At 38.3% G+C, this 20,185-nt stretch overlaps 1 protein-coding gene across 14 annotated transcripts in view; it reads right to left on the bottom strand.

Moving 5' to 3' along the window:
* The window catches only part of LOC134225629 (sodium channel protein para), a 499,821-nt gene that overhangs the window by 101,807 nt on the left and 377,829 nt on the right, over positions 1-20,185 (bottom strand). For 13 of the 14 annotated variants that reach the window (XM_062705853.1, XM_062705850.1, XM_062705847.1 and 10 more), the window contains 3 exons: positions 5,693-5,970; positions 5,424-5,597; positions 3,689-3,851 (listed from right to left, as the gene is read on the bottom strand). In XM_062705853.1, the coding sequence (XP_062561837.1) occupies positions 3,689-3,851; positions 5,424-5,597; positions 5,693-5,970 (615 nt within the window). The remainder of the gene's footprint in view (positions 1-3,688; positions 3,852-5,423; positions 5,598-5,692; positions 5,971-20,185) is intronic. The other variant, XM_062705839.1, reaches the window with a different exon arrangement.

Genomic DNA, 20,185 nt, shown 5'->3' on the forward strand with positions numbered 1-20,185 from the left:
GATCAGCAAAATTCCTTTCCTATCCCGAGTTATAGACATTTTAGTTCGGAAACAGCGCTGAGAGAGCTTCCCTCAGATCTTAAGGAAAATTTTATGGTTTTACCACAAGTATTTCCGAAAGAGTTGCTGAGAAGAGTTCGGTAGAATTTCCAAAAATGTCTCCAGAATTTTCGAAGAATTTGCTAGAGGAACTTTCGTAGGAATTTTTGGATTTTTTTCGTAGGATATTTTTGAAGGAAATTCCGAGGGAATTCTCAAAGAAATTTACGAACAAATGTCAATTGAAATTCCCGAAAAATGTTTTAGATTTATCTATGAATTACTTCGAGAATTCTTCCGGAATAACTGCTTTCTTTGAGAATTGCTCAACGAATGGTTCAAAAATTTCTTCAGGATTAATAAAAATTGGCGGAGAACCTTAATTTCAGGGAAAATATTCAATTTGGTGGGTCACAGCCTCATTGTGCCTCGGCTTTTTTCCGCTAGTGTTTGGCATTAAAAACAAAATTACGATGTTTGATTTTTCCAAGTAAAATTACCATAGGTGAAAATGTTAAAACTTCCATCGATCATTGAGCTCAAATTTGGCCTAGAGTCATATTTGGGCTAATGAAACTTGTGAGGAATGCTTTCAGCTGTCATAAGATGAGTTTAATACTATTTCATTTTATTCTACCCCGTTGTCCTCTTTACAGATACGTATCTCGACCTCAACTGTAAGGCCCTCTTCAGTGTCTCGTACTTTTTTACCAAATTTTACCACCAATTTACAGTGATTCTCGAGATTATATAATTCCTAATTTGGAAGTATTGATTCTAGCCTATTTATTTCAGAGGAATTAAGAATGAATTCTTACATTGGGAACTTTTTCCAGTACTGATCTTTGTTAAACACCTAATTGTGAACACCTAATTGTGTGGATGTCAAGAATACCGAATTTGACCGAATTTGATATTTTGAAGTCCCAAAGGGTCAAGCAAGCGCAGTGTTTAAAATTAGTTAGGGGAGAACGGTCTAAAATGCACCCCTTAAGCTTTTTCGATGTTTTCACCAATATAAACAATGATTCAAAACGGAACCATTTCAACGTGTAGATGCAAAATTTACAAAACCTGCTACATTTCACAATGATATCCTATTCAAAACAATAAGGCTTTTATAACTTTATAACGCATTTAAAAAAATGTTTGAAAAATAGGCGTGGGGCAAAACGCTCGGATGGTGGTGTAAAATGACTCAATTGCATGTAAAATAATGGTGAACGCATGGTAGTTTGATTTACTTAATGTATTGAATTGCAAACTTACGGATAAGGTGGAAAAATTGCAAATCGTAAAATTTGAATGAATATGAAGGGATTTTCTTCACTTTTTCCAATGGAGCTCAATAATAGATAACTAATTATGAATTGTAATGGTAACATATGTTCATAAATGTCCTACAACGGATTATATGAGTGATTTTATGAGTAAGGGCATTTTGCCCTACGGGTACACTATGAACTGTTCTCCTCTATATAATACTGCAGAGTAGAGTGATTCAAATTTTGACTTTTTTGGCCCCCGATGCTTGAAGGATGGCATTTCCTATTTTAATAATTCTCCTGAGTTTTTAGCAGTTTTGGATGTACTTTGAGTGAGCACACGTCATTTAAAGTTTGTATGGAAATTACTGTGAAAACTAACCCTTATGTGAAGGACCGTTACTTAAGGTCCATGAAGTATTTAAATATAATCAAAACATTGACTACACAGAATACTTATCAAGCAAAAAGGCAGTTGTTGTTGCGAAGCGATTGGTCGTTTGGAAGCAAAGTTATAAAGAAAACAAAACTGCTCATAATTGATATTACTGTAATTCTTTTACGTGTTAAATTGAAATTCCCACGATTCAGTATTTCCTTAATAACTTTTCTTGTGAGAATCAAATCATTTCACAACATAGACGACCTGTTTTCTTGTAAAATTTCCTGTTTCCGATGCTCTCATATGTTCCAAGAGCTTGAAGGGAGCCGTTGGAGAACGGTTTTCCGTAAAAGTTACTGTTTTCATAGTAATTTTCATACAAACTTCAAACCGCACGTGCTCACTCAAATTACATCCAAACTAGCAAAAAATTGAGGAGGATTATTAAAATGGGAAATGCAATCGTTTAAGCTTCGGGGGGCAAAAAAGTCAAAATTTGAATTACTCTACTGCAGAGGTAGACCTAAAGGTTCCAGGGGGGCGTGGTCTCAGCAACGGCACACTAATAGTCAACTTTCTGGAATCAGTATGAAGAAAGGCATCTTTATTTATTCCTTTCTTTATTTGGTAGGCACTCTGTGTTTCTTAATCGCTACTGTGCCGAGATCTACTGTGGTATTCTGCCACACAGAATCTGTTTTTAGATTTCCATTATTCATTATTGTTGTCGTTGCCAGTCCATCGCATCGTGATTCCACTGTGTCCGTTTGTCCATGTCGTGTATCCAATGATCGATGCATTGTTCGGTTTCCATTTATCCGGGTAACGTTGGAGGAATGCCTCCGAGAAGAACAAGTTGTCAGTCGTCATCAGGCAGCCGTGACAGTAAGGCGCGTACCCCAAAACGCCACCGTATGGGGTGCGGATCTGACGACTGACGACTGTTTGTGGAGGGCTGGGAATCGAACCCATGACTATTCGCTTGTAAGGCGAACGTGTAGCCAACTTCGCTACGGGACCCCCCTGACTAAAGGCATCGATTGATAAATTAAGCATCGTGAAGGTTTTAACATTTTCACCAATGGTTAATTTCCCGAAATTATGCATCTTCTGATCTGTTTGAGGAAATTGTTTGATTTGGCAACGGACAGGTTTACAAAGAATCGTTTTCATATTAATATGCACCCAATCAGCGACTGCCAGATTTTCTAACAATTCTGTATAAGAATCTACCAAAATCTGTATAAGAAATAGGCACATGCGAAATTGTAAATATAATAATACGAATCTAGCAATTTAGCATATGCCCATTTCTTATACAGAATTGTAATAAAATCTAAAAATCACCGGTTGGGTGTGAAATTCAATGATATTTAACATCTATCAGATCCTTTTATAATTCATTTCTCACTTCATCTGTCGGATTATATATTGTAGTTAATAAGAAAATATCGTCGGCAAGCTGTTATATGTATTGCATTTTATTTAAAATTCTCTGCCATTAAGCAGCAGAAGCAAGCATTCATAAAGCGGGCTGTATTTACATACTCTACCTTTGGTTCTAATAACCGAAACTATTCACATTCTCGTACTTCTAGAGCTCCAGAGAGCCAAGTGAGGAGGAATTTATATGGTTTTTCAAATTAATAAAACTATGAAATGAAGTTTGAACATGAACTAATCTATACCTAATGTAATTGTCATCCTGCAATTTCATAGACGTCGATCTAGTTTCTAGCAAGTTAGTATGAAATCTAATTCGTTCAATTTTGTTTAAATACACACAGATTTGATTTCGACTACGTCATCCAGAATAAGCTTTCATCAGATCACTATTTACTATTTTATTTACAAAATCTGTATTGTGTCTGAACGTCTTAAGTGCAGATGTTTTCACCCCCGGACGACTCTTAACTCTTGCGTGACTTATGAAGTTAGCCTAGATGAAACTCCCCTCACATCCCCCACCAAATGCGAACGGTTTTCCCTCCCGGATACTTACCGATGTAGTTCTTGCCGAACAGCTGCATTCCCATCACGGCAAAGATGAAGATGATAATGCAGAGCACAAACGTCAGATTACCTAACGCACCCATCGTTCGACCCATGATGGAAATGAGTAAGTTCAACGTCGGCCACGATTTCGCTAGCTTGAACACTCGAAGCTGGGGGTGTTGGCGCGCAATTATGGTGTTTTATGTTGGGTTGTGTAGGTGGCAATGTGATTAGTTATTGGTAAGTGTGTTTAAAGTTGCGTATGATTAGTTAGAGTAAGAGAGCCAAAAAAATGGAGAGAAAGAGAGAAGAAAAAGAAGCATATCGGATAAAATTTGTCATTTCATTCCAAGAGTGTGGGATGCGTTAGTTGAAAGGATTTGCCGGTTGTTTTTTTTACAGTGTATTCGATTTGAAGACGCTAAATCTAAAGGTTGCTCTAATATAGTTTGATAAAGAGGTCATCCTTTCATACAGTCGCAGTCGATCTCATTTATAGGGCATCTAAATAAGTTAAGCGTTATTTTATTGTTGCTTTGCATGATTAATTAAAATTTTCATTGTGGTTTCCTAATTGCCGTTGGTTGTGGATTTTTTTATGTGATTTGAGTGTAGCGTTTCAGCGTTGAATATTTTGGGGGCTAGTTGTACAATACGGGCAATGCATTCAGGCAAGATAATTCAAAACTACAATCTTTAAACAGAGCATTAGAGAAGAGGGCTTTCTGGTGAAAGATAAAAGTAGTCAGAAAAGAGTTTAAAAAACTATTGAGGGCAAAACAGGCCGCACAGCTGCTCCCCGACGAGACGAAACGCTAACCTGTGTAGTTCTTGCCGAACAGTTGCATGCCCATCACGGCAAAGATGAAGATGATGATACACAGGACGAAGGTTAGATTACCGAGAGCACCCACCGTGCGGCCCATGATCGATATTAGCAAGTTGAGCGTTGGCCACGATTTCGCTAGCTTGAACACTCTCAGCTGTGTGGATGATTTGAATTTGTTAGTATTTTGTTTTCAAAACAAATTGATGGGTAATTATTTATAAATATCATCTTGTCAAACCAATTTGGCATTGCATGTTAAGCTTCACTTTGACTTACTGCACATGCTAACGATTGTTACCGCGTGTTTGGCTGGGACTGATGTAAATTACACAACGATCAGATGAATGAAGGTTGAGACCTTCTATTTATTCTCGAAGGACAAATTTCAGAAGCATCAATATTTCCAATAAACTAAGGCGCTGTCCCAGTCCTTTCTAATAATCGGGTAGGTTGTTCTCTGCTGGAGATGGATAATACCTCACAATCTCTCGTGATTCGAATGAGAATGCAGTTTGGTTGTAGGAAAGGGATTTGGGCCCTTACTAAATTTTATCGATTAACTTTTTAACTCGAAGTAAAAGCGAATTCTTTTAATTCATAAATCGATTGTTGGATAATAAAAATTTTAAAGAATGATGCGAATTTGAGACTAATCCGAGTCTGGAGGACGAAGGAAGGCAGCCGCTGACTTAGTGTATTGGAAACGTGTTCCCGATATTGGTTTAGTTTTAAACTAAATCATGGTAGACACCCGTAATCAGTACAACCATTAAAAAATGTCATTGGAATTTAGCCCTTTAATTAATCAATGAGTTACCTGTTCCCCATTCACACAATAACGGGAAGCTCTTGCACCGAAGTTCTATCCTAGGGAGAGAAGGACAAAGGGTTTCCCATCCCAAGCCATACTTACCAAACGGAATGAACGTAATACTGACAATCCCTGAACACCTTCCAGACCCAGCTCGAGCAGCGACAGGGCCACGATGATGAAATCGAATATGTTCCAGCCCTCTTGAAAGTAGTACTTGGGACTCATCGCTATCAGCTTCATAGTCGCTTCGATCGCGAAGGTCGCCGTGAAAAACTGCAATCACACGATAGAAGGGATGTGTTCATCGATTAGTTCACAAATACCGTTTCGAACGGTTCGAGGAACCCCCCGCCTGGCGCGCTACTCACATAGTTACCACTCTTGAGGGCCCGCTCCATGTCCGGGTCCATGTCGTGGTGATCGAGGGCCATGAACAGCGTGTTGACCACGATACACAGGGTGATGAACAGCTCGACGAACGGGTCGAACACGATGAACGACACCCACTCCTGGAACTTGAGCCACACCCAGCAGCAGTCCCACACGCAGAACACATCAATCATCCGCATCGTGAACTCCAGGGCCTTGTCCTTGAACGTTGGACCGTCCTCGTCGTCGTCCTCTGTGGGGAAGTAGTAAACAGAGACTGAAAACAGAGAGCCACACACCGGGAGCGCCATCGGGCGGGAGAAGCACACACACACGGCGCACGAGCGGATGGGCCAAAAACGAGAAAGAAACAAGAAAGAGAGAAAGGGAAGAGAAATGGAAGAGAACCGGGATGGCCCCGAATTAGTGCTGGCGAGCTTGACTCAACTTCCTTGGATTGATTGTATTTTTTAATATTGGTTGGGCATCGTCGTTCTTGGCTGGCGTCGGTGCCGTCTGTTTCGACGGTTCGCTGGTTGATTTCTTATGATGTTCCAAAAATAGAGGAAATTATTACAATTTACATTGAGATTTGATTCAAATTGATTGAATTGAAGTGATTTGGTCTGTGTTGAGTTTGAGTGTACTTTGGTTGAGTCTCCTGTCCTGTGATTCTTGCTGCAGAAGGTTCTACTCTATTCTAGATTCTATATTTGCTTGGGCTAACTCAGAATAAAGCTGTTGATTTGTGTTTTTTGGCAAGTGTTTACAATAAAGCTTTAGAGTGTACATACTAAGCCTTGTGCCCGAACTACTCATATTTGTTCTCTTAGAAGAGCTGAGGGTTATTTCCTATCCACGTATCTATTTGTTTAAACCTGGTTGGATAAAGAATAACAATTTGTGGGCATTTTGTATGTGAACGACATACTATATTGCAAAAAAAACAAATAAGCTAAAACATGTGGTTTTGAACGGAAATTTGATTTTAAAACAGTGATGCACTAGCATAGCCTAAACCTGTCTTAGAATAGTTTTTAACTCGTTTATATTCAACTTTGGCTGATAAAACTAAATTACCCAGTATTATGAATACCCAATAATTAATGCATAACAAAATTAAAACAAGGGGAGTTATTTATTTCATAAGATTTTGTAACAAAATGTGTTATAAATTTGGCTGATTAGTTGTTAAAATTACAAAAATAATATCAAAAATCCCTCTAACCGTAACACAATTATATCAGAGGTTGATACCTTTATATCAACACTAGTCGACCCGACAGACGTTGTCCTGCATAGTAGGCGTAGATGCGTGTTGTGAACTGCCTATGCGAAATTCTCATACGAATCTTTGTTTTAGTTTTTTACTATTTACTCAACTTTGCTTATGATTTTCACATTGGGAAATATCATATAAACCCGTCGGAAACTGTAACGAACGTAACTACTGAAGGAATGAAGAAAATCCGTCCAGCCGTTTTATGCGGATACGAACACAGACCATTTCATTTTTATTATATAGATTATAACAAACGTTGATAGAATTATCCTGTAAAAAATCTACTTTCAAGGTAATTGCCTACATCTGGTATGTCAGGAGGTGCTCCTGCAGAAATTCTACTCTTACCATGCTTTGAGTTTCTGCGTCGCGAATCTCTACGGTCGAAAATCAGTTTAGTGACTACTATTCACTAATGACTGACGGATGAAATTGTGAGGAAGTCACCGAAGTCATGTATCTTTTTACCCACCCATACACCCAAAAAACAAATCTAACAATTATTGTATAAAATCTGGGCATATACAATTCTGTAAGCTTTTTATACAAATATTGTATTAAAATAACAATAATTGTATTGAAATAATACAGATTTTGTATATGCCCAATTATTATACAGTTTTTGCAAGGTTCTTATGCAGAACTGTATTAAAATCTGCCATCCGAATGGAGACAAGCCAGCCTCGGGCTGAAAGTCTCTTTAATAAAGACAAAAAAAAAATCTGCCATCCGCTGGTTGGGTGTATATCTTTTGACAAGCAAACATTTTCTATTCCACCTTCGGGTTCTTCCTTCTTTTCCTATTTCAAAACCGAATTCGACATAGGGAAACTGTTCCATTCTCCATTCCACTGCAAGAAATTCATCACACCACGAAATAAAATAATAAAGCACCAATTTCGTTGGATCTTTTGGTGAAAATTCTTGGGAAAAATCATAAAAGAAACTTGCTTATTTGCGTTCAATTGTTTATAGGATGAACATGGGAGCTATGAAATGAGCAACTGGAACATTTAACCTGATACAGTGGTCCCCAGCATGTTGTCTATGAAGGGCCGCATAGAAATTTCGAGTATATTTGCAACATTCAACAAAATCTGTTTTGAATTCTCGTGATTCGAAGCAGAATTATTTCGGAATTTGTTTAAAATTCTGAGAGTTCGGGATTCTATTTGAGATTCTGAATTTAATCCCTTTGGGACTTTAAACAGGATCCGTTTGAAAATTCTGAGCAGAATCTGAACAGAATTCGAATGGTATTCTGAACAAAATCCATAGCCAACGTATTTTCTGGAGGTAATAATCCAACAAAATTTCAGTACAATTTTGCCAAAAGTTAACTTATTTAAAAAATAAAAGCATTCTTATTATTACGGAGCAGTGTATCACAATATTATGTTTACCTGTAGTTCAACATTTAGTTCCTTCAAATCTGTGATTAAATCCAAATATCATAACCCGGTGCGATAACATCGAAGTGTATTTTGCTGTAAGCCTACATAACATCTATGTATGAAGTAACGATTCTCTTGAATCGTAATTATGAAACTATTCACGATATATAAATCGTGCTTCCACAGCATAATGACAGGTTCCCGAGTACACCAAAAAATTAGGAATGTTGAAAAGCTTTTGCTGTCATGTAATGCTTATCAATGGGCCACATGTAGTGTATTCCCAGAAATCCTTCGCGGGCCGCAGGAAAAGGTTTAGAGGACCGCATGCGGCCCGATAGCCGCACTTTGATCATAGATCTTGACATAGACACAGATCTTGACAATCGGGCATTAAAAATATTATGTGGGCGTATGGAGACACATGGTGCTTTGCTGCAGCAACTGTTATTTTTTTGTGTAAGATAGGGAAACTGCTCCTGGATCTTTTCGGGATCGTCATTGTCTTTTAAAAGGACAATTCGAAAACGCTCAATACCTCTTCTTGGATAAATAGTTTTAGTCCTGAAAAGGACTGTGTGTAATTAATTCTTGAACTTCCTCTCACTTTTCCACCAACGCTATAGAAAACGATACACGTATGCTTCCATCGAGGGCGAAAACTGAACATTGCAAATAAATATACTTATTCGCGATTGGTTTCGTGCCGCTTCCTGTTCTACTTATTTTTCCTTTATTTCGAACATTTTTGGGGATGATGTCTTCTGGGATTCTGATGTCCTCTACTTCGGCCGATGAGTCGTGTTAATCCCTTTTCCACAAGTCCATCCAACTGCTGATATTCGGCCCCTTGACAGTTGGTTGACACCAACTATGATGACAAATACCATCCATTTCGTATAGCTACGTAGTCCTACGTCACTTTTGCGTACAACCCGATCGAGCTGCACATTTGAGTTTTGTAAATTCCACATAAACTTTCTTTAAAAATACTTCAAATTCTAGAATTTCTTCAACAACTTTTTCAGGATTTTTTCCGAGAATTTCTCCGGTAAATTTATTTGGAAATGCACACCTTACATCGAAAATTCATTCAAGAATTCTTCCAAACAATCTTCCAGAGATCAAACCAAAAATTTCGAAACGATTTTCTAGTAGAGAGGAATTCCATGAGAGTTTCGAAAAGAAGTAATTTATAAGAGTTATATAAGTTCTTGTACTTGTGAAATAATATAATGGAGTTCCTTGAGAATTTCTGGAGTAGCTCCTAGTGGCATTCCTAGAGAAGTTTCTGAACGATTTCCCGGAGGAATTTCGGGATGAACTTTCGGAAAAAAAATCTGAACAAATTTCTGGAGGAAATCCTGGAATAACTTCCGGAGGAATTCCCCAAGAAACTTTTGTAGGAATTCGTGAAAGAATTTGCAAATGAATTCCTGGATGAACTTCCGGAGGAATTTCTGGACGAATTTTTGGAAAATTTCTGAACAAATTTCTGGAGGAAATCCTGGAATAAATTTCGGTGGAATTCCTTAAGAAACTTTAGTAGGAATTCGTGAAGGAACTTTTAGATAAATTCATGGATGAACTTTCGGAGGAATTCCTGGAGAAGTTTACTGAGATTTTTTTGGAGAAACTAACGAAGGAATTTCGAAATGAACTTTCGGAAAAAAATCGGAACAAATTTCTGAAGGAAATCTTGAAATATCTTCCGATGGAATTCCTTAAAAAACTTTCGTAGTAATTCCTGAAGGAACTTTGGAAGGAATTTAAGGGGGAGCTCTTGGGAGCTTTCGAAGAAAGCCGCAGAATTTATTATGCATAAAATTAGCCCACGCCGAGCCTCACCGTCGATCACCAACGGCGTGACGCTGTTACGTCGTCGTCCCTGGCTAAAAATTGATATAATTTCAATCGGCGCACTGGTCTAAGAACGATAATTCTCTCTGATTTAGAGTACGGCTAATTCTGCTCTGACAAGAAGCTGATTACCATCTAATCAAATTGGAACGAATACAATATCGTTGTCTGCGTATCGTCTTTGGCTTTATGCATTCATGAGCATAACATGAGCCTGGAGGTGCTTGCTGGAGTCACTTCTTTGAAGCACCGTTATTAGGAGCTCTCACATAAATTACTTATCAAATGTGGAACTTCGTTGATTGCTTGAATTGAATCACCGTTTGAAATTCCTAAGAGTCTATCTCAATTACATATCGCCAGATCTTTGTCCTCCATGTTGTAATCGTCAACGACAGCTCCTCCATTGAATACGATCTGTCCGTGAAACATGCTATTCAGGGTATACTAGTTCACCTTCGACAAATAACTATTCCCTTCCTTTTTCCTGAAATTATGAGTATGTCAAATTGCAACACCAGATATCTCACTCATGGTTCTCATATTAACTGATCCACTGGCTACAGCGGTTTTCAACTTTCAACATTCAACCGAAAACTTTAAGAACCGTGTTCGGTTTATGTCGCTGAGCTGGCAGCAATTAATTTTCGCTTAATTTCCAATCACCCCATAGACCATTATTTCACCTTCTCGGATAGTCTTAGTTCTATCGAGGTAGATGCGTGTTTTGGTTGAAGGATCATTCAAGATTACCTTTGTAAGGGTCCCATCTCACTGCTGAATATATGTCCATGAGAAGGCGGACTCGCTAGCAAAGGTGGGCGCACCACAGGAAGGTGAGGTTTATGATAGACAACCATCGAACAACGAATTTATCCCATTAGTCCGTCAGAGTACTCTTCAGAATTGGCAAAGGAATTGGACACACAACGAACTTGGATGGTGGCTATTTTCCGTAGTTCCAAAAGTTTATCCGCGAAGAGGCTTCATTCGCGTGATGTCGAGACTTATGACCTATCACTGTTCACTAAACGCACATCTGTACGGAATAAACATTGTTGACAGCAACTTATGTAGGTGCGGAGCCTTCAGGGAAGTTCGGAGTGTTTTGGGAGATCGTTATGTTGTCTTTATGTAGGCCATTCATAGTTTTCTTTGTACTGCTGACTTAAAAGAATAATGTTTTGTTTTTTTCTACATTTTTTCTACAAATTTAGCAACTATGGAAACATTTTCTGATTTTCTACAAGAAATTCTTCTCAATTTCGATGGATTTTCTCTTGAAAATATTCCGAATTTTCATGGGAAATTCCTCTGAATGCCTCTGGAAGTTTTTCAAAACGTCTGGCCGAATTTCTTCCAAAATTCAAAGGTAAATAAACTGAATTTTACCTGAAATGTCTTCTAATTTGTATCGAAAAATTCTCCTCGTGTTTTTGGAGGAAGAATCTTCAGATTCCGGATAGAAATTTGTCTTGCTCTCGGAAGCAGATTACAATCTACCTAACACCCTTCTTGTGAATTGCTGAAAGAATTTTGATATAAAGTATCCTCAAATCGTTCCAAAATTTCATTGTACTCCTGAAGAAATCTTGTTCAGATTCTTAAAAAATCATCTACAAATTCTCTTTGGAGATTTCCAGAGGAAACTTTCCAGCTTCTGTAGAAATTCTGAAAGGTTTCTGGGGAAATTAACCTCAGATTCCTGAAGGATTTTTTGGATAAATATTTGTCACATTTCCGAAAGGACGTTAACGCTCAGGTCGGTAGAGTGGACTTTTTCAGTCACATTATTGGTAGGGAGAGCCTGCACTCCGCTACCGATGACAGCGGCCTACGGCTAGTAAATTTCGCTGCTGCCAGAGGGATGGCCATCAGTAGCACCTGCTTTGCACGAAGAACATTCGAAAGCACACCTGGAGACAAGCAAATGGTTAAACTTGCAACCAGATAGACCATGTTCTGGTGGATGAGCGCCATTTCTCGGATGTTATCGATGTGCGAACATTCAGAGGTCCGAACATTGACTCTGATCACTACCTCGTTGTTAGTAAAATTCGATCACGATTGTCAACTGTATCGAACGAAAGATCACATCGAACGATGCCCAGGACGGGTTGATTCGATGTGGAGTGTCAGAAAGTGACAGACGAGAAGAACGTTGCCAGAAACCGGATGTTGGTGTCGGGTACCCGATCGAATAGAGATCGGTACAAAGAAGCAAGAGCAGCCATTCACCGAAGGAAGAAGAAGAGTATGAAGAACAAGAGATTAGTGAGGCGCAGGAAAAAATGGAGCAGAATGATATGCGGAGGTTTTATGAGTTTGTCAATGGCGTGCGGAGAAAGACAATGCCATCTCCCAGGGCTGGTAGCGACCGAAGCCACTCAAAATAGTGACTTAAGTGACCGAAGCTGATGAAAAAAGGGACCAAATAGTGACTTCCATTTTCAATTGCAAGTTCGATGAGACGAAATCAAGCGTTGTTGAGTCGAAGGAGAATATTTTTTTCGTAATTTGTGGCGGAAAACACCTTTCACTCACCACTCTTTTCTCTTAGAACAAACTCAGAAGAGAAACGAAAATCGCTAACTTTTATCTACTTGATTAAGTACAATTATTGCCCTCTCTCTTAACCCCACAGAAAATTTAATCAATATCAGTAAAAAGCAAGACAACTCAAAACTATGAGTAGTCTTCAAGTAAATCAAATTTTTACGCCAGTGGAAGTGAGCGAAATATGGAAATATGGTAAATATGGAATCAAAATTTGAAAATACTCGTTTTTCTTTTCTGAAAATTATTCGGCGAAAATCTGCGTGAATGAGCATTCTCTTCTCGTGAGAATCAGTGAAAATTACAATCATTGAATTAGCTGAACACCTATTTAATAAAGATGCAGAGAACTCTACGATTTGTCATAGGTTCAACGGATGTTTTTGGAATTTTTAATGAGACAGGCCCAACAGTAGGATCGTTTTGGTAGAAAACGCTACAAAAATTATGAAGATTCATGTACAACGAGCCTGGGATTGAACGCTCGACCTCCTGCTTGCAATGAGGACCATGCTCTCTGAACTTTTAAATATTTTTACTCCAAAATATGCAGATTTTCCGACTTCCGTATTCATGAACGATTTTTGCTATGAAATTCGACAGCGCATACAATCTTCAAATACTCAATAAATATATATTTTCTTGAATTTTTTAGACAAATGTTTATATGGATGCCTAATGAGGGATAAAGTCTCCTCAAATTGAAGCAACAACTCAAAATCCAAATATCCTGAAAATTGATGACATTTTTTTCAGCAAAGATCATTTAGCATATTTATGGATTTGTGCTGTGACAAATGATAGCATTTGGTCATTATTGGAAGAAGTCGTTCTAATTTTGCGTGGCCACTAAAAAACATCTTCAGGTACCTCCTGACACATATTAAATAATAGAGTAAATAAGGTTGTCAATTAAAAAAAATAACTTGCCACAAAACGATCATTTATCTAGAGGATCTATTATAAAAATACGCTATAACAATACTACTATAACAACTACTATAACAACTTAGTTTAACGAATTGAGATGATGTCTGTATGTGCGTATTTGTATGTATGTGTGTGCGCAAAGCACGTACAAAATTATCAGCTATTCTTAAGCACTTGTCCTTAATCAATTTGTTCGCAAAAAAATTGCATTTAACGGCGAAACTTGTTATGAATAAAAATTAATGTGAATTATACAATATATTTGCCTATCAGTGCTATTTTTAACTTTCTTATACATTTTTTGCATATGTAAAACATGTGAAAGGCATCAATACCGATAAGTGGATTAATCAGGCATTTTCTCATTTATATGAGTCCAATTACCACTGGAATCACAATGATAACAAAGAAGGAACATATTAAGATTCACAGCTATCGAAATAAACCCTGGAGGGAAGATAAAAATTGCGTAATTAGAACATTATCCACTTTCCCCGCAGTGTTTGATACCTGGGGTAAGTGTAAAATCTTTGAATTATTTGCTTTCTTGGTACAAACCACTACCAATTGAATGGGATTAGTTTAATTGTATTATAATGGTCTCCTGTGATATAAATTCACTTGAAAAAAGACTAATTGGTGCAAATAAGAATTGATTTTATGAATGCAAATATCAATTTTTCGCGAAACCTGAAATAACAGTTCAAGCGTAAACCGTGTTAGTGTATGTGTTATACAAATTCCAACATAGTATTAGTGTGAGCATCAAAGTATAAAATTGCATAATGCTATGATGTGGTAAAAACTGTAAAGTATGTACAATTCCATTTTTTCGAGTCGATTTTTACACTTACCCCCTTTTTCCACTTCCCCCAGTGTACCTTATATGAAAATTACTATGAGAACTGCCACTTATGTAAAGGATCGTTTCGTGAAGCAGCCCAGAATATATTTGAATATATTTAACGCATCGTCATCATAGAATAGATCCTAAGCTGAATGTCAGTTGTTGTTGCGAAGCAATCTGACTTTTGTGGGCAAAATTATAAAGAAAACAGAAATGCTCATTATTGATATTGATGTTATTCTTTTACGTGTTAAATTGAATTTCCCACTATTCAGTATTTCCATAATAACTTTTATTGCCAGCATCAAATCGTTTAGCAACAACGACGATATTTTCCCTTGTTAAATTTCCTATGTTGCTAACGTATTCATACATTTTTAGAGCTTAAAAGGCAATGATGGGGAGCGGTTTTTCACAAAAGTTACTGTTTTCATAGTAATTTTCATACAAGCTTCAAACTGCTTGTGCTCAGTCAAATTACATCCAAATTAGCTCAAAATTTAGGACGATTATTAAAATGGCAAATGCCATCGTTTAAGCATAGGGGAGCAAAAAAGTCAAAATTTGAATCACTCTAGTGACCAAGTCACTAAAAAGTGACCCGCTACCAGGCCTGACCTCCCGTTATGTGCAACGATCAACAAGGGAATTTGCTGACAGATAAAACCAGATGGAAGCAACACTTCGAGACTTTGTTGAATAATGGAAGTGACGGTGCATCGGTGAATAGAATAAATATTGGCGACGATGGACAAGCTGTGGAGTCACCAACACTAGATGAGGTTAAAAAAGCTGTTAAAGAGCAGTAAAACAATAAGGCTTCGGGGAAGGACCAGCTCCCGGCTGAACTTCTCAAACATGTGAGGCAGTGAACAGCTTTATGAAGTTCTGCACCATATTATGTCAAAAATATGGGAAGACGAGGAAATGTCTACTAGCTGGTTTGACGGCCTCATTTGCCCTCTCTTTATGAAAAGGCACAGACTGGAGTGCGCCAATTACCGAGGAATAACGCTACTTAATTCGGCGTACAAAATTATGTCCCGTACTCTGTTCAACAGATTGAGACCGCTAGAAGCGTCCATCGTCGGCGAATAGCAAGCAGGTTTTCGTGAGGGCCGATCAACGACGGATCAAATGTTTACCCTGAGACAAATCCTTGATAAATTCCGGGAGTACAACTTGCAGACACATCATCTGTTTATTGATTTCAAGGCGGCGTACGATTCAGTGAAACGGAATGAATTATGGCAAATTATGCTTGAACATGGTTTTCCGGCGAAACTGATACGGCTGATTCGTATAACGTTGGATGGATCGAAATCAAGTGTAAGGGTTGCAGATGAAATATGGACCTCATTTGTTACCTTAGATGGATTGAAGCAGGGTGATGCATTCTCGAATCTACTGTTCAATATAGCGCTCGATGGAGTGATTAGGAGAGCTGGTGTGCAAAGAAGCGGTACCATTATCACCTGATCGCATATGCTCCTGGGATTTGCGGACGATATCGATATTATCGGAATAGATTGGCGTGCCGTGGAAGAAGCTTTTGTGTCTTTTATGAGGAAAATAGCGAGGATTAGACTCATGATCAATACCAGCAAAACGAAGTACATGGTCGCTGGCAATCAACGTGGGTTCATTAGTGGTGGTGGTAGCGAAATGGTGCTGGATGGTGAAAAATTTGAAGTGGTAGAAGAATTTGTGTATCTTGAAACATTAGTGACGTGCGATAATGATGGTACCCGCGAGGTGAAAAGGCGTATTGCAGCTGCAAATAGGGCTTATTACGGACTTGATAATCAGCTTAAGTCCCGTAGTCTAATTACTATGTCTGAAACTTGATTATGCATATGTACAACATGTGATAGATTTAGTTCGGAAAAGGTATTGGAGGGTAACCGCCCCTTCGGTGGGGTTTGATCCCACGACCCCAGTTCGCATGACAGGTGCTTTCCCTACTAAGCTACGAAGGACCTCCGTCGTCCACCGCAGCTTAGCGGGTACTGATGAAACCAAATTCCCAGCACCAGGTATCAGCCGATCTCTCGCAATACATTTTCAGAACTAATTCTCTCAAATGTATTTTTGTACACATCATGTCAACCAAGTAGGATGAGTATTTAGTATTGTCCGGCTCCTACACACTTGCTTCATCAGCAACGGCGCTCAATGAAGTAGGGTTGTGTGAGGTTGTGCCAGTTTGGTCGTCAGATCCCAACACGACCACACAAGCGAAGAGATCGCCACTCGCGATCAGTACATTCAAAGTTAATTGCCTATATGCCGGGTATTAAGCCACCCGGAGTGGAAATTAATTACTATGTCTGAAACTTGATTATGCATATGTACAACATGTGATAGATTTAGTTCGGAAAAGGTATTGGAGGTTCGATCTCTCTTCGCTTGTGTGGTCGTGTTGGGATCTGACAACAGCTGACATTGTTAATTTGGTATAATTATTCCACTCAGGTGGCTTAATACCCGGCATATAGGCAATTAACTTTGAATGTACTGATCTCGAGTGGCGATCTCTCTTCGCTTGTGTGGTCGTGTTGGGATCTGACGACCAAACTGGCACAACCTCACACAACCCTACTTCATTGAGCGCCGTTGCTGATGAAGCAAGTGTGTAGGAGCCGGACAATACTAAATACTCATCCTACTTGGTTGACATGATGTGTACAAAAATACATTTGAGAGAATTAGTTCTGAAAATGTATTGCGAGAGATCGGCTGATACCTGGTGCTGGGAATTTGGTTTCATCAGTACCCGCTAAGCTGCGGTGGACGACGGAGGTCCTTCGTAGCTTAGTAGGGAAAGCACCTGTCATGCGAACTGGGGTCGTGGGATCAAACCCCACCGAAGGGGCGGTTACCCTCCAATACCTTTTCCGAACTAAATCTATCACATGTTGTACATATGCATAATCAAGTTTCAGACATAGTAATTAATTTCCACTCCGGGTGGCTTAATACCCGGCATATAGGCAATTAACTTTGAATGTACTGATCCCGTAGTCTGCAAACGAAAACAAAACTCGCGCTGTATACTACTCTGATTCTTCCGGTGGCTTTATACGGCCATGAAACATAGACGTTAAAGGAGGCTGATCGGAGAGCTTTCGGAGTATTTGAGCGTAAGGTGCTGCGGACAATACTCGGCGGTAATCAGGAGAACGGTATCTGGCGGCGTCGCATGAACCACGAATTGTATCAGGTGTATAAAGGGCTGGATATTATTAAGCTAATACAACACGGCAGACTACGGTGGGCTGGTCACGTTGTTCGTATGCCGGAAGAACGTCAAGCGAAGATAATATTTAGTAGAGAACTCGGAAGAGGCCGCAGGCTTCGTGGAAGGTCGCATACACGTTGGCTTTTTGCAGTTGAAGAGGACCTGAGGGCGAGCTCAATGTTCAGGGCGACTGAAAGCGATTGGCCCAGGATCGAGTCCATCGAAGAGCTGTAGCCCATCAAGTATCGAGTAAGTATTTGTCAGATTTTCGGAAGTAATTTATCCCGCATTTACGGGTTCCTGAAGAAATTTCTGGAGAAGTTCTTCTCAGGACTTATTATCCCCAGATTGCAGACCTAGCAAGATACATGTTTCATAGCAGTTGATGTGACTTATGTACAATTAAAATATTTGTTCACTTGGAATGGTCCGGGAAGAACGAGGAGCCAAAAAAATAAGATATCTGCTTCGATAAGCAGATTACACAGTGTGCGACAGATAGCGTCATCGCTTGGTGTCGTTCGGAAAAAGTGCGGACTGAAAGAAAAGATTTCTGATCAGATAAGCGGATTTACTAGTGCGTGAACGATCTTGTTGTCACTTTATGTCGTCTGGAAAGAACACGAAGTGAATCAATGATTTCTGCTTCGATAAGCAGATTAACTATTACGTGATCGATCATGTCATCGCTTGATATGGTCTGGGAAGAACGCAGAGTAAAAAAAAAAAAGATTTCTGCTTCGATAAGCAGATTGATTAGTGCGCGGTCGATCATGCTATAGCTTGATACGGCTAGTCTTTTCCGATTGTCTATAATCCTTGTATTTTTGACGTAGGACGTACGTCTTTCTCTACTTTGGGTGTCATTTAGGTATTTGGAAATCGAGAGCGTAACGCTGAGAGGGAAGATTTCAAACGTTACTAGCGCCTTTATCTTTTGATGGATTTTGAAGATTTATATATCAATCGACTAGGACACTCTCCAGCAATTTGTCAATTTCCTTGAAAATTAAAATCATTAACGATAAGTTATTGAAATTTTCAATTCTTGTCAAAGCCAATAAAAATTTCATATATAACCACCCAAGTAACATTCACACAGCTTTTTGGCATTCGATGTTATTTATTGCGGTTTTATTAAAGCAATAGTCATGCTCTTCAGCTTAGAGAAAGCATTTACCATGCGTGAATTATGATCCTTCTATAGGTTGTTTTAAAAGCCTTTTAAAGCAGGTTATATATTCCGGATACCATGAAAAATTAAAAAAGAATTTATTGAGACACTCCATGCCTTGATTAAACCCATCTGTAAAGTAATAATAAAGCTTTGTGATGTTTGTTTCAATTGGTACTATGAAATACTTCTTAAAGTCGTTTTGTGACCATAAATGTTACTTTCAAAACAATTGACTTTACATGAGATGTATTGGCATTTATGATCGATTAAAAAAAAAGATAATTGCGAAGTGAAAGCGAGTAGTAGCTAAAAACTTGATTTTTACATCAAATATAGTCTTTAAATTTTACTAAGCTGCGTGCTTACTCACAATATGCATACTGAGCCATTTTCAGTTACATCAATTATCTCGATGCCGAAATTTGCGTTTCCAAAATCGCGAGGTGGGAAAGACACTAACGATGGAAGAAATAACATGGTGTGCGTACCTGACCCAGCCATATTAAACGTTTCACATTTTCTTTAACGACGGTAAAGCACGGGATGCATTTTTACTTCACACACCATCACAGGCGACATCTAGTTTAGTATTTTATTTTTTACTTATTTGGAAAACTTGAACTGTCCAATTCTCTCTAATTATGGTTACCATTTATATTGAAAAAATGACCAATCGGCATTTGTAACAGCTAATGTACAAAGTACATAAGTAATTACGCATGGAAAAAATCTCTTCTATTGTCACATTTAAACATTGTGATTTTAAAGTTGATTTCATCGAAGCAAAGCAATTTGAACAAATGGATCACGAAAAATCATATCGGATGCCATCGCCATATTTTTTTCACTTAGCATCAGCAGACACTTTGAATTCAAATATGTATTTATACTGCATTGCATTCATCCTATTTTATAAACGAATTAGCTACGAACAATCAAAAATCAATAAATAATAATTATTATGCAGAAAAACGATTTTTTTTGTTTATCGAAAAATTAGCTTTGAAAAAAAAATTGTTAAATTGAAGTTTACTGAGAGCGCATCAGTTATATCAATGTTTTGCGCTATATGACACAATAAATCTGATTCGGCACCAAAAAATTATGCACCATGCAGCAACTCTGCTTCAATTATTTTCAGCTATGGTTCAGTTCAGATTATTTCATTTGCATATTTGATTATTGCATTTTATGGTTTCATATAA

Source organism: Armigeres subalbatus, chromosome 3 (genome assembly GCF_024139115.2).
Source record: "Armigeres subalbatus isolate Guangzhou_Male chromosome 3, GZ_Asu_2, whole genome shotgun sequence".
Lineage (NCBI taxonomy): Eukaryota > Metazoa > Arthropoda > Insecta > Diptera > Culicidae > Armigeres > Armigeres subalbatus.